Here is a 15165-nt window from a genome sequence, read left to right as displayed (position 1 = left end):
AGATAGAGAAGCTTTTAAAAATGTGGTCGCCAACCTCCGTTAATGGGGACGGCATATGAAGAAGAAGAAGACAGAGTATTTAACAAGTTATGACCATTTTTATTTCGAAATCCATATAAAAACAACACCATGTATATAAGGAAGTAATGCATAAACAATTATTTATTTTATATAATAATTTTAACAATATATTGTAGTTTTTTATTAAGTTTAGTTGAAACTATTTACTAAAATTTGTATACAGGGTGAACTACAAAAAAAATTACGATTTTCTCAATTTATTAAATGGATCACCCTATATTTTATTTTTTAGAAATGTATTTATGATACTCTTTCATTTTTATATAGCATTTCCTATACCTACCTAAATTCATTACTTTCCGAGATATTTTTAGTTTTCTTCAAATTTCGGAAATAAAATTATTTTATTCAATAAGTAACTAACAAAAAATATAAACCATAACAATATGAAATGAATATATCAATAATATAAATGTGATATTATGGAAATATCATACTTATTTCCTTAATGAAATACAAGATTCCTAAAATTCTTACCAGATAATATGTTTTTTATAATAACATAACAAGATTATTTTTATTCAATAAATAACTCACACAAAATAGAAAGAAAAACAATATACAATTGATGTAACAATTTTTAGGTTGTTATATAAACAGTATTCTAAGCCAGAAATTTTTAATAAAACATTCTTAACTGCCGATTGTGACGCGCAGTTATTAATAAGTAAAAGGCCATTTGTGTCAGTTACAAAGGTAAAACAGTAGGCTTTAAAAAATAGACAGCTTTCAGATTATTAAACTGTAAACGGTAGGCTTTGAAAATGACAGTTTTCATATTATTACCTTTTTAATCGGTCTGTGTGGCTTGTCTTTATTGTTAAAAATGAATTTTTCTGTAGAACAGTTAACAGATATGATCTGGGATTTAGAGAAAGTTCGAGAAATTGCTTATTTGCATCCAGAATATATCACAAGCGATATCCTGAACGGAGGAAGCCAAACGCAAGAATTTTTAAAAAATTAATGGATCGTTTTGTTCGCACTGGATCATTTGTATATAAAAAAATGAGCGAACCAAAACTGTTCTAAGTGAAAAAAAAAAGGAATATGATGTACTGATAGCTACTACAGATGATATCCACATCAGCACTCGTGAAATTTCACGTCAACATGACATTAAACTCGGTTCGCTATTCCCAGTCCGAACTGTCTAGTGAATTTAGTAATTATTATTTTTTTGCGAAGTTAGTTACTTTTTGACAGACTAAAAGTGGCTGGAAATTACTATACAACCAAGCACACGTATTCATAGCCAATATTAATAGTAAACAAACTAAATAGTAAATAAAATAGAACTTTGCGAATTACTGACAATAAATATTTATTTATCTGCACCATATAATAAATATTTATGTTAAATTATAACAACTAAAATATATTTTTTAAATATATACTACCCAAAATTTGATATGTTTAGTATACACTTCCACTATTTAGGAATAATTCTTCTTTTTTTAAACAAAGTTGTATGCAATAGTAGGATACTTTAGCTATTAATACTGAGAAGTAGGAATTGTTGTGTTGTAGGTTTCCGACAATGAATCTGTCAAAATATGCCCGAGCTAAGCGAATGGAGTTTAGTCAAACCTCAGTGGCAAAAATCCTTTGTATAGTCCGTCCCAAACCCTTCTTTCACTGCGTCATAGTTGTTCGAATTCTTTCTAACGCATTAAGCTAGAAGTGACAGAAAAAAACGTGAGTCAGTGATTAGTATACATAGAACTTAGAAAATTAGGTATCGTCTACGGGTATTCGTATATTAAAGTGAATTCTACTTACGGATATATAATTGGTTGGAGTTTAGAATACGCTAAATAGATATCCAATCAATGAAGCACATTAATATAAATTGACGCAGATGGTCTTGATCGTGACAGTGACAGTACTTTCACAATGTCAACTGATAAAATGATAATGGTCATTCCAGGTTAGTATTTTCAGACATTTTACCTACAGAGAAAATTATATTTTGTATTTATTGTCATAAAAATATTTTAAATATTCCGAGATATACCGAGAATGAATAAAGACTAATATTAAAATTATTAAATTATTTTCAATTAGAAAAAGAGGCTGTGACAACTTTATTACCAGTTGCTGTCGTTCGCGAATCAGATTGTGAATTCAGGAATGATATTGAGGAAATATCTTAAACTAATATCGTTATGGATATTTATATGTATTAAAACGGTTCTTTTTAGAACCACGACATTTTCTTGAAATGTAAGATATAATTGATACCAGCCACATATCTACTGTAATCATTGATTTTAATGAATCAGATTCTGAATCGGATTGTGGATTGTTTGAAATATAATATTTATTTTTGTTATTCATAAAAAAGAAGGTAAACTTATATTCGGTTGATTACAATGCTTGATTCACAATATTCACAAAATTAAACTATTGGGTCACAGTAACTTATCGGAAAATTACTTATCCAAATATGACTGATTTCAATCTATGTTATTTCACAGGAATGTTTGCTTTGATGCCTTGCAATTGCCAGTAAATTTTTTTATCTCGCAGTCAACTCTTAAAAGATTCTAGAAGAAAGCGTTATTTTAAATAAATAAACATTCCAATTCCATAGTGTTTGTAATAAATAATAATAAATCCATAAACAAATCTTAGCTAATTAAGCACTTTCCTTGGAATGTATAGAACAGGAATTATGACAAACTGCCGTTCCAATATAATGCGCAATAAAAATTTTTATACAGGACGGGACCACTAATATGTAAATTAAATAAAAATTTTAATTGTTAAAGTTTTTACTCCACATTTAAAAAAAATAACCTTTTCACATTTAGCCGATTACAATCCTGCAACTGTCAGATTTAACTAAAATGTCATGCAATAATTCTCGACATTCTTAAAATCCTATATTACGTCAAAATTAGTGACGCACTGAAAGAAGGGTTATTACCGCACACAGTTACATCAAGAATTGACAGTCGAGTATTATCAACGCAGATTAGCTTTTTGTCAATGGTCTCAGCAGCAAGTGCGATTTTTTTTCGATTATGTGCTTTTTGGAGATGAGGCTACATGTAACAAAAATTTTCAATGGTGAATCGACATAATTTTCATTATTATGGATCAAGCAATCCCTATTTTGTTAACACTCATAGTCAAACTCGGTCTATAAAAGTTTGGGGTGATATTGTTGGCAAATATGTGATAGGCCCACATTTTTTTGACGGCCGTGTGAATGGTGCCATATATCTGGATTTTCTAAATATTCATTTGTCAATAATAGAAAGTTTTTAAGCCCCTTATTTCAGTAACGTTAAACGTTATACGTTATTCTGCTCATGCGCATTAACAGAAAAATAACGGATTACTTTATTAGCGGATAAGGTATTCCCTTATTTAGGTAAGGTAGAAATAAGGGTCACGTTATTAAGGAATTACGTATTTGTAATGTTGTCAAATGCCATATATCTAAATCGTAAAAAAACGAAAAAAAAGTCATATGAGCTAAATGTCATATGATGTGGAATACGTAAGGACCGAGTTAGTCAAGGAATATCCCTTTTCTTAAATCTAAAATTTAATTCAGCATATTTGTCTTTAAATGTTTCCAGCACAAAATGTAGTCTTGATGCAAAAGGTATTACAGGATCAAAAATATTGTGAAGATTAAGCCTCTTATCAAATTGTGATCTATTAGTTCTCCGTGTTTTTGTCGTATTAATATATTTTCAATATATTCTTTAACATGGCAAATACTTCAAATAAAATAGGTTATCTAACTTCTTCTTCTTCTTTTTGGCTTTTATTCTACTGAATAATCAGCCAGTACATTTGTTTTGTTAATTTTTGGGCCACTGTCGTGAGTCTGAGAATATATCGCATGCCCTATTATCAATTACAATTGTATCAGTGAATATAGACATTTTATCTACATATCTACATTTTATTTATGTTTTCTATTTTCTTATAGTTGGTTTAAATTTTAATTTTAGATAGGTTATTATTAAGGTTATAATTTTATAAGGTTGATCTGTAGGAATCTAAGAAGAATTTGGATAATTCTAGGGTTAATCTCGCATAGAAGCATTGGTATGTTAATTGGGGTTTTAATATTAATTTTGATCAGCTCCTGATAGACATCATAATCTTTTATTTTGTTTATTGGGCATTCCCAAAATATGTGTTCTAGTGTATCCATTTGCCCACATTCACAGTATGGGTTATCGCGAATGTTGATTTTATATAAATGTACTCCTGTTATCTAACTGCCGTTTTATAGGTTACGTTTGTCAAATGTCAATTAACGTTAATTTGTGTTAGCGTAATTTCTGAAAGCATTCAAAAAGATTTTAAGTAAAAACCATATCCCTTATTTCCTACTCAATGCGCATGACAAGTAAAACGTTTTACGTTTAACGTACATCAAAAAAGTAGAGGGCCTAAAACTAAAAACTCTCTAATACTGCAAAATGTACCGCTTAATATTTGACAAAGAATGTGGTTTTTACACGACGATGCTCCAGTTCACCACACTGCTCTGCTATTCACAATCATCTAAATAATAACTTTCCTGAGAGGTGGATATTCAGAGGAGGACCAACTGTTTGGCCACCACCGGAATTCTCCCAAATTGATTTTTCATGTGGGGCTATATAAAAGACCTTGTATACCAGAAGCACTCACCCTGTATATTTATATTAACCCAATCATGAACCATTTTCGAACAGAAAGTTCAATTTTAATTTCAATTTTAGCTTTGGAATAAATTTGATCGCCCACTGTATCATAAACCTATTAATAATGAAGGCAAAGAATTTCGAACACTTCACCTAAAGTTTAAACTTCCAGAGTACATGTCTGGTTAATTTAACGTTGTCGGAAAAGGTATACTAATTAATCTAATTAATTAATGTTTGTATTTACAGAATACTGTCGTTAATATAACAAACAAGCTACAAATGTATCCGCAACTAGAAACACATGGTTTCTTTGAGCAAATACACTTGTGTTTTGGATTTAAATTAAAGATCAATAAACACACGTATATAATGCATTTTTATATATTATCTGCAATGCCGCCGGTTTACAATACTTTTGATGATACCGTTCAGTTGTAAAATGACATTATAATAATACAATTAATAGCTCAATTAAGCAGTGGAATATTACAATAGTTTAAACAAATGTAATTGCGTAGTCTTTTTATACACTTTATCAACACAATCATTAGCAAATATAAAAACGATTGAATGGAAAGATGTTTAACACGTTGAATGCCAATCTAATGTAGGTTTTCACCGAGATCCATTTACTTTTCTTGGTATATAAACGTTTCATATTTATTTTTAATTTGTAAATATACGAATAAAGTAAGTTTTTATATTAATTGCATATGTATTCAACTAGGGTTGAGGTATGAATGCGCTAGAGCGTCACTGGCTCCTGGTTCTGGTATCTTTTGATCATAACTTTTTTCTTTTGATCCTTTGTGTCTTGTATAGTTGCAACGTCTCTTGTATAGAGACACAAGCTCAACAAAACGCGCTAACATAGATACGAACAAACAAAAACAGTTACTACTAACCACATACAACATCCAATCGATGGCTAAAGATGAAAAGTTATACGAATTAGAAGAAGAACTATCCAAGATAAAGTGGGATATTGTAGGACTGTCAGAAGTGAAAAGAGGAGGCGAACAATGCATGCATCTAAACTCTGGAAATCGCCTATACTATACAGGGAAAATAGACGAAACATATGGTGGAGTAGGATTTCTTGTCAAAAAGTATCTCACACCATACATTTGTACATATAAAAGCGTTTTTGATAGAGTAGCTTATATTATAATAGACCTAGAAAATAAAATCAAGATCAAGGTTATACAAGTGTATACTCCCACAGCAACACTCCAGGAAGAGGTGGTTGAAATGTTTTACGAAGATTTGATAACAGCATTAGAAGAAAATGATACAAAGTATACCAACATTATGGGACATTTCAACGCAAAATTAGGTAAAAAGAAGAAAATACTGAAACTAAAATAGGGATGCATGGTTATGGCACACGAAATGAAAGAGATTTTTATTTATTTATTTATCGTATGGCAATTACAACACATTTAGAACAAATACACAAACACTATTAATATAGGTATTTGACAAACTTTAAATAGTTACAAACAAACATCAAGTGTATTTATATAATCAATTGACTCTGAAGTTGCAAACAGGAAGTCTTCAGGGCTACCATTGTAGGATCTTGAGGGACACTCTTGAATAATGTGGTCGATGGTTTGGTTCTCCCCACAGTCACATTGAGGAGACGGGTTCTTTCCCCATTTATGTAGCATGTATGCACATTTGCCATGTCTGGTTCGGATCCTATTTAGAGTGGACCATGTTTTGCGTGGAAGATCAAAACCTGGTGACTTGTGGGTAATGCAGGGCATGTTATTTTGCCATTCGTTCCATTCTTGGGACTATGCATTCGTGATGTTGAACTCCTCATGTATCATTCTTGCCGTTTTCATTGGTGGTTTTCTAGAACGGAGACGGGTATTTCGTGCATCCTCGGTATCTTGGTGGATCGGCAGGTTTATATTGTTCATGATCTTTTTGTATTCACGTGTAAGTGCGTCGACTCGTCGTAAATGTGGAGGTGGGATGTGACAATACTGGAAGCCATTGGGTGGGAGTTGATTTAATTTAATGAAAGAGAAGAAAAATTATATAACTTCTTAGAAAAACAAAATTTATAGGCCACGAATAAACACTTCAAGAAACCAGCAAACCGAAAATGAACGTGGATATCTCCCGATAAAAAGACGAAAAACGAGATCGATTACTTCTTGTGTGGGAACAAAGACATTTTTGAAGATAAGCATTTTGAAGCGAAACACCGATGGTTTCAAAGAATTGAATAAACAAATCAAGAAGGGAGTAAAGGAAGATTTAAGGATCTACAATGAAAACAAAGTAAAAAAAAATAATAGAAAAGAACCGAGGCATGAAACGCTTAAGATCAAACTTAGGAAAGTCTATAATAATCTCCTTGAAGGATAAAGATGGAAAAGAAATAAGAGAAAAGAACGAAATCCTAAAAGTTATTCAAACATTTTACCGTGATTTATATTCCTCAAACAAGCACCTAGATAACACTGCAAAGGAAGATCTTAAGAGAAAGATAACGAATGTCAACTCAGAAATACTCCCTAACATAAAATCCTTTGAAATAAAATAAGCTTATGGCCCAACTAAAGAACAATAAGGCTCAGGGCCCAGATGGAATACTTGTAGAAATGTTGAAGGAGGGAAGTGAAATTATTCTCGAAGAATTGAAATTTTTTTTCAACAAATGTCTTCACAGAGGACAAGTCTCAGATGATTGGAATGAAAATTTGACAATACTTCTCTTCAAAAAAGGAGACAAGGGAGATCTGAAGAACTATACACCAATCTTCCTGTCCCAAATGTACAAACTGTTTATGAGAGTAATATTTAACAGGTTAACGTCGAAGCTCGATAGCTATCAACCGGTAGAGTAGGCAGGATTGCGAAAGGGTTACAGTACAGCGGATCATCTTCTTACAGTCAGAACGCTAATAGAGAACGCCAATGAATATCACTTGAACTTATACATTGGTTTCGTTGATTATGAAAAGGCATTCGACTCCATAGAACTTTGGGCAATAGAGAGAGCTATGATCAACTGCAGGATAGACTCCCGATATAGAATGCTCATAGATAATATTTACAAGAAAGCTACAATGAAAATACAAATAGATGCGAAAACCAAAGCTATACCAATCAACAGAGCTGTTCGCCAGGGATATGTTATCTCACCAAAGCTATTCACACACACTTGGACTGGAAGACGTGTTCAAAGACATTAACTGGGCAGATAAAGGAATAAATGTTAATGGAAGAAAACAGTCATTTGAGATACGCTGATGACATTGTAATATTCGCTACAAGTTTCAAATGAAAGAACTACAGACCATGATGACGCAACTATTTCAAGCTTCGGAAAAAGTAGGTCTTAAGATGAACTTGGAAAAAACAAATATAATGACAAATACATCGAACATTAGAGAAATAACGTTGAACGACATAAATTTAGAAACAGTAAGCGAATACATCTACCTGAGACAGATAATGAAAGTTAACAAAGAAGATCAAACTGCCGAAATTACCAGAAGAATAAGGTTAGCGTGAGCAGGATTTGGAAAAATGAGTTGGATCTTGAAAAGCACTAAAATAGAACAATATTTGAAAACCAGAATTTACGATCAGTATATCCTCCCTATACTCACGTATGGTTTACAGACGTGGATACTCACCAAGTCTAATATGGATAAAATAGTAAAGGCACAAAGAGCGATGGAAAGATCAATGCCCGGGGTGAGACTTATAGACAAAAAAACAAACAAATATATTAGAAGCAAAAACAAAGTAGAGATAGTGCAAGCACTCCTGACCATGGCGCAGTAGACGAAATTTGGTTTAGTCCCCACTTCCATGCGAAACGCATTGTATTATGCACTGTATAATTCCACTTACAATAGAACCTCTCTGCCTTTACGTGAATTTGACTCCGCCTTCGCGCAGCTCCATGGTCAGGAGTGTTTGAACTATCTCTAAAAGACGCAGGAGAAGAGGCTGCCAAATTAAAATGGAGCCTTGCAGGACATAGTGTCCGACTAAAGGATAAAAGATGGGACCATAAAATACAACGATGGAGACCTTGGTAAGGAAAGAGAAGCAGAGGAAGACCACAAATGAGATGGGCTGATGACAAAAGGCTAAAGAAGAAGAAAATAGTTGCAACGTGGTTTTTTTCACGATGTGTGACTTCTAGTCTACTTACTTTTAAAAGGGATATGACAATTTACAAACTAAATTTGTACTGTTCAAGCCTTTTCCAGAAAGCAACTAAATATGCCAACTAATATTCGTTTTTGGCAACGGACAATTTTTTCACCTTTCCCAAGATTTTTTGTTAGCTCACACTTCCAGTCCACTCGTAAACTTTTTCAAGTCTTTTCTGCAAAAGTTTCAATGATACACGACAATCTTCAGTCTCATGAAAATAGTAAATTGTATTTTGAATTTTGTTTAACATTTGTTCGATTATGTTCAGGAAACAGTGTTTGTTTATATTTAAACAATTTGTAAACTATCCTTTTGATTCCGGTGTCAATCTGATCTAGTTACTTGTACTACACTTAACCATCTACGTTCTATAAAATAACTTCTAATATGCGTTTTCACCTTTCTTTATGAGACTGAATTATAAACTCGTTTTAAATCCAGTGGTTAGAAATTCTCGAAAATAATTCTTATCAGTTCTTTGTATGTCCCTAATGACTATATAATTACGGTTTAACAGAAAAAACAATCATCGTAAAAGCCAATTTCGCTTATTGTTTAATCGAGTAATACAATATTTGCAGTTTCAAATATACAATATTCTTTCAAATTTTTTAATATTGCAACGCCACTACATAGATGTTTCTATTGTCTACGTGATGAAATATGTTATGGAATTGTTAGCTGCTGCATTTGAAACCAGCTACCAGTAGGTGGTACAACCTCCGAAAATAGCGTCCGATGACAAAGTCTTCTTAAATTTATTTTTTTTATAATTGGTATAAGGATCGACTACATCCATCGAATATTTTTTATAACAACTAATCTAAATAAATTTATTTCAGCCCTGCGATTCGAATTTCTATGGAATAGTATGTAATGAGAACCGCCACTGGAAAAAGCTGACCGATGAAACTAAAGGAAGAATACACTTTGAGGCTGCCAAAAAAGTTCATAACGGGATTTACCGATGTTCACAGAACAATATGCCGATAAAGTTATTTATTGTTGATGTTTTTGGTAAGTGTTTTTTGGACTCCTAAAATTAAATTGACAATCTGTCTACTGTTCTGTTTATAAGTGTGATAGAAAAAATTATTAGAAGTTGTAAACGGAAAACAGAAGACATTATTTTCAACAACGAATATCAATTTCTGTTTGAGCTGTAAACAATTAAAAAATAACAAGGATTTTACAAAAGAAGATAGTGAAGACCAAGGAGAGACCAGTGTGCAAGAGGATCTATATAATATGAATATTATAAAACCGTCATTTGATCTACTGTTTTTATGCATGTAAGACTTGAGTTATAAGAAAGACAGATGAAGTAGCATTTGGACCGGTGGGAAAGAAAAACGTTGAGGTCTATCTATCGCAGGAAAAGACTGATAGAAAAAGAAGAACAACAAAAAAGAACTAGCAGAGCTATATAAGGAACTGTTTATAATTAACTACATAAAATACAAAGAGAAATATGGCTAGTATGTACTCTCCTACAGAATGGATAATAGAAAATGCCTAAAATGGCCGTACTGAGTAATCAATCGTCGACAGAAGATTAGGAAGATCAAGGAGAGACCAGTGTGGAGGGATCTATGTAATATGAGTACTGTAAAACCATCTTGAGGTCTACTGTACTTATGCTAGTAAAACTTGGATTATGAAAAAGGCAGATTAAGTAGTATTTGGATCGATGGGAAAGACAAATTATTCTGAAGCTATTTTCTTGTGGCATCTTATAGTAATTACTGCTTTAATGGGAGTAAGCCAAAATTAAAGTTTAAAATAAGTTTATTGGCGTTTCAATTTCCACTTCGGAAATCGTTCTCAAAATACAAACAATAATAAATTGATTTATTATTGTCTAAGAATTTTTCTCTAAAAGATACCAAGAAGTCTTTCATCATTTTGAGATAAGGTCCACGTTTGTGCACTATTCCGACACTTTTGCTTAAAAATTTTAAGGACTCAAATTTCGGTGGTATTTATTAAGGTATTGTATATATTGAGCACGTTTTACATTTTTATTTTTTTAATGTTTCTGGAGATCGTGAACAGTTCTGTTTGCTATTGCTATGCGTTTTTTTATTTCGTCGCTTGTCGTGTTTGTTATGTTTACTGGCGATCCTAGATATGTGAATTCTTTGATTTGCTCAAAGGTATGGTTGTTAATTTGAATTCTCTGTTGAATTTTTCGGGGGTTTTTAGAAACCAACATATATTTGGTTTTTTCCTTGTTTACCACAAGTGTTAATTCACTTGCCGCGTCCGCAAGCCTTGTAAACCACTGCACCATGTCTCTCATACTTAAGCACACTCTAACTATATCTCGTATATTTGCCCATAGTTGGTTAATGTCTTCTTCTTCTTCTAAGTTTTCTGTCCTTATTTGATCTTTTATTTGCTGTCCTTATACATTTGCAATGTTCGGATCTTTTAGTTTATCAATGTCAATTTTTTCTCTCCTTTTCCCGATCTCCTTTTTTAAATTGGATATTCTCTCTTTAAATCGCGCGTTAACTAAATAGTGAGCACTATGTATGTTTGCTCCTCTAAAAGACCTAACATCTAATAAGTTAGAGCAGTGTCTTGCATCGATGATTATATGACCTATTTGCTAAATCGTTTCATTGTCAGGAGATTTCCAATTTTCCTTATGTATATCTTTATGGGGAAATCGTGTCCCAGCTATTACCATGTTTTAAGGCATCACAACACAAGGCTCTCACAACAAAAGGTTTTTTACAGGGTTGGGTAGTTAACCCAAAGCCAAACCCCCTTTTCGGAGGGCCATTGGTCCCGCTCTCGTCAGTTCCCGGCCCAACTTTCCACTTTTCCACAAATTAAAGCTTATCTGAAGGCAAAGATAAATCGTTTTACAAAGGGTTTGAAATGGAAGTACTGAGTGGTCAATCATCAAAATAATATACGGAAGACCACGGAGATACCAGTATGTGAGAAGAAAGTAAATGTAAAATATAATTTTCAATTACAATCAATTATGACTTAATCCCATATAAATACTGTCTAATTCTGTGTACTAATTTTGAAATAAAAATACTTTCCAGATCCTGGCTATACTGGTGCACCTCCCCAAGTCTACCCCCTGAAAATATCCAACATAACAGGTCCAATAAACATGGAGTTTACAATCCAGTGCAAAGTAACCAGCGAAGTACCTCCCAAAATCATCTGGTTCAAGAGCTGTTTCGGACAAAAGTGCGACTTCAGATATCACCAAACGTGCTACTGTCACATCAACACGTCGATCTCTAACTATAACACAGGAAACACCTACCTCAGTAAATACCTCATTTTCAACGCAAGAGATGTAGATAGCGGCACCTACGTTTGTTTAGCACTCACGCAGTTCGGGAAGGACGACCAAAACGTGACTATAAATGTGCCGTGTAAAAAATCGGATAGTGAATTATATTCCTTGTTATTTTTAATACCGTTCGGGCTGTTGTTGATACCTTTAGTTGTGTGGTTATGTTATTATAGGAAGAAGAAGAAATCTACTATCATAATCGTCGATCAACAAAAAAAGCTGCTTAGGACTATAACACAACCGAAAGAGATCATTTAATCAATTGTCTAAGATTAAATATAATACATAAATTAAAATCAAAGTACAATCAAGAGTCCTATGTAATACAGTATCCAGAGAGGTTACGTTGTATGATTGGTCGTTATGGACTTTAAACAAAACGGAATTGGATGTATGGAAAAGAAAGAATTTACACGAATCACGGAGAAGAAACAAGTTTTAAAGGGAACTTTGGCAAGAAAGAGAAGACTAAAGTGTCTAAAAGAAGACTAAACCTTTGTTGAGACCATTTTTAGAGCGTGAAAGAGAAATTCGAAAAAAATTTGAGCTTGAATATTTTTATTCTTCTATTTTCCATAAGATCTTTGAAATATTCTCCAGTTAACTAAAGTTTCCTTCCAGTTTCATTTTAATTTTAACACGTCGGTAGCCGATGTATAAAAAATTATGAAAACTGACTTCTTTTATAACTTTTTTTGTCTGTTTTTTAAAACATGCCCTAGATGCACGAATCAAATATACCAACCTGGCAGTTTAGTTACTTCGTGAAATGTTATTCCGAAGTACCATTTTTAAGTTGTACTATACACTTTTGCTACTATTATTTGTATTATTTTTAATCTTTAAACGATCTGAGAACTACTTGTACCTTTCATGGTTTGTTAACGTTATTTTCTAAATTCTAGTTTGTAAATAATTTTTAGTGATTGAAATGTATACCTTCTAAAATATCTGTGATAATTTTGTATATAGTAAATTATTTGAATCATTTGACATTTATTGCTATCATTCTGAAACTCTGAAGGATCTATTAATAAATAAAATTACCAGATGTACGAAGAAGGATATAAATTAAAAAGCAGAACTAAAAAAATGAGTAAATGTTTAAAAACAAAGAACCTCTAATTATTAACAGAAGCCAAAAGAAGTCCACAATGCTTAAGAATATATAAAAACAGATTGAAAAATGGCAAAAAGTACACAATGCATGACTAACGACGAAATACAACAGAAAAACTCATAATACGAAAACAAAAAATTAATATAGAGCTAGACGAATCCAGTCTGTTCAGTGTAAGATCCATACTATTTGGTACTCACAACACGACTTTAAATAATAGGTTGTTCAATAAGTTTTGCGAAAATTGATACAAAGATGGACAAATCCAGTCTGGTTAAAGTCATTGAATCGCTTGATGTAAGATTCATACTATTTGGGACACACAACACAGCTTTGAATAATAAGCTGTTCAATAAGTTTTGCGATTCTATAAGAAAAACACAATTGTATGGTTTGAAATACAGTATAGTCTCCCTGAATATCAATACGCTTGTTCCAACGGCATTAAAATTTATGGATTTTATCCCTGAAATGGGAATCTGGAAGGGCTGCAAAATACGCTTCCATAGCTGTTATGCCTTCATCATTTGAATAAAAACGCTTTCCACGCATGAATTTGTTTAGGTACTGACACAAACGGAAGTCTCTAGAGGCCAAATCTGGTGAATACGGTGCATTAACCTGACGAAAAATGATTTTTTCTTCTGCAAACCAGGTCTTTTTACGAATTTTTTCCTTCAGCTGGTCTAAAAGGTTACACAGAATTTATTGTTTTACCAATTTGCGTATAATCCACAAATAAAATTCCTTCCGCATCACAAAACACTGATGCCAACATCTTGCGGGATTTGTGGTATTTTAACAAGAACCAGGTTCACACAAATATTTAGTTTCTTGTTTTGATTCAGGATCGTGGTGATAAACCCAAGTCTATATAATATCTCAATGTTCCCAAGTCTCCTCTATAATGATGAATCGAAGCACACAATTAACTTCATCCTTTCGAAATCGCTCTAAATGTTGCATTTGAATGTGTTTTTGTTCAATTACTTGTAGAATCATCATAATAATGCGCATTTTGACAAGCTGTCCTACTGCTTCACTCAGCCATTTCTAGAATGATGATTTTTACAGTTAAAATATTTTTTTTAATAAACAAGGATTTTCTTGTTCATTTAGTGATCAATTGGTGGCGTCATCTATAGAGACACATTTGTTTTGACACACAAAATGTGTTATACAAAATGTATAACACATTTTTTAAATAAATTTGGCATGTATTCTACTGTTGTTGCTCGAAGGTCTTCAATTAATTGTATTATGAGAAAAAAAAAATCGTAAGATTCAATTTTATCGCATTAAATAATGGATAATAGTTATAGTTTTTAGCTGGGCTGTTAATGAAGCAGAACAGACTTTGATTTAACTTTATAAATGTAAGTAGGATCTCGAGTTAACTACTGTCAGCTTCATTTAACCAGGACTTCCCAAATTTTGGTGTTCTTTTAGTATCGAAGCGAATTTTCTTTTTCAGTGGAGTATTTTCATCATCTGGTGGTTCACTCATGTTTTTGATCAATTAAACACAAGATCTTCTATCAACCATAATTGTATTATCTTTAGTTGAATCTTAATATATGTATTTTCCATATAATTATCAAATTCAAATATACTATTAATGTATTTGAGTGTTTACCAGTACACAATATAAACAGAATATTCAGCATATTAGATCACATCAAGACAATCCAGGTTTGATTATATACTTTAATTTTATGGGAGGACGAATTACTCTTATAAACGAAATCTGTCACAGTGAACTGTTGAATTCAGCTTCTTTT

The 15165-nt window shown here is 32.3% G+C and overlaps 1 protein-coding gene across 1 annotated transcript in view; it reads left to right on the top strand.

Annotated features, from left to right (window-relative positions):
* The window catches only part of LOC140435219 (uncharacterized), a 32380-nt gene extending 19123 nt beyond the window's left edge, over window positions 1-13257 (top strand). Inside the window, exons 4-5 of the mRNA XM_072524015.1 lie at window positions 9779-9953; window positions 12002-13257. Of these exons, the coding sequence (XP_072380116.1) occupies window positions 9779-9953; window positions 12002-12522 (696 nt within the window). The 3' untranslated portion in view covers window positions 12523-13257. The remainder of the gene's footprint in view (window positions 1-9778; window positions 9954-12001) is intronic.
* The last annotated feature ends 1908 nt before the right edge of the window (window positions 13258-15165 follow it).

This window comes from Diabrotica undecimpunctata, chromosome 2 (assembly GCF_040954645.1).
Source record: "Diabrotica undecimpunctata isolate CICGRU chromosome 2, icDiaUnde3, whole genome shotgun sequence".
NCBI classification, from domain to species: domain Eukaryota; kingdom Metazoa; phylum Arthropoda; class Insecta; order Coleoptera; family Chrysomelidae; genus Diabrotica; species Diabrotica undecimpunctata.
This window is presented reverse-complemented; position numbering and strand designations above follow the sequence as displayed.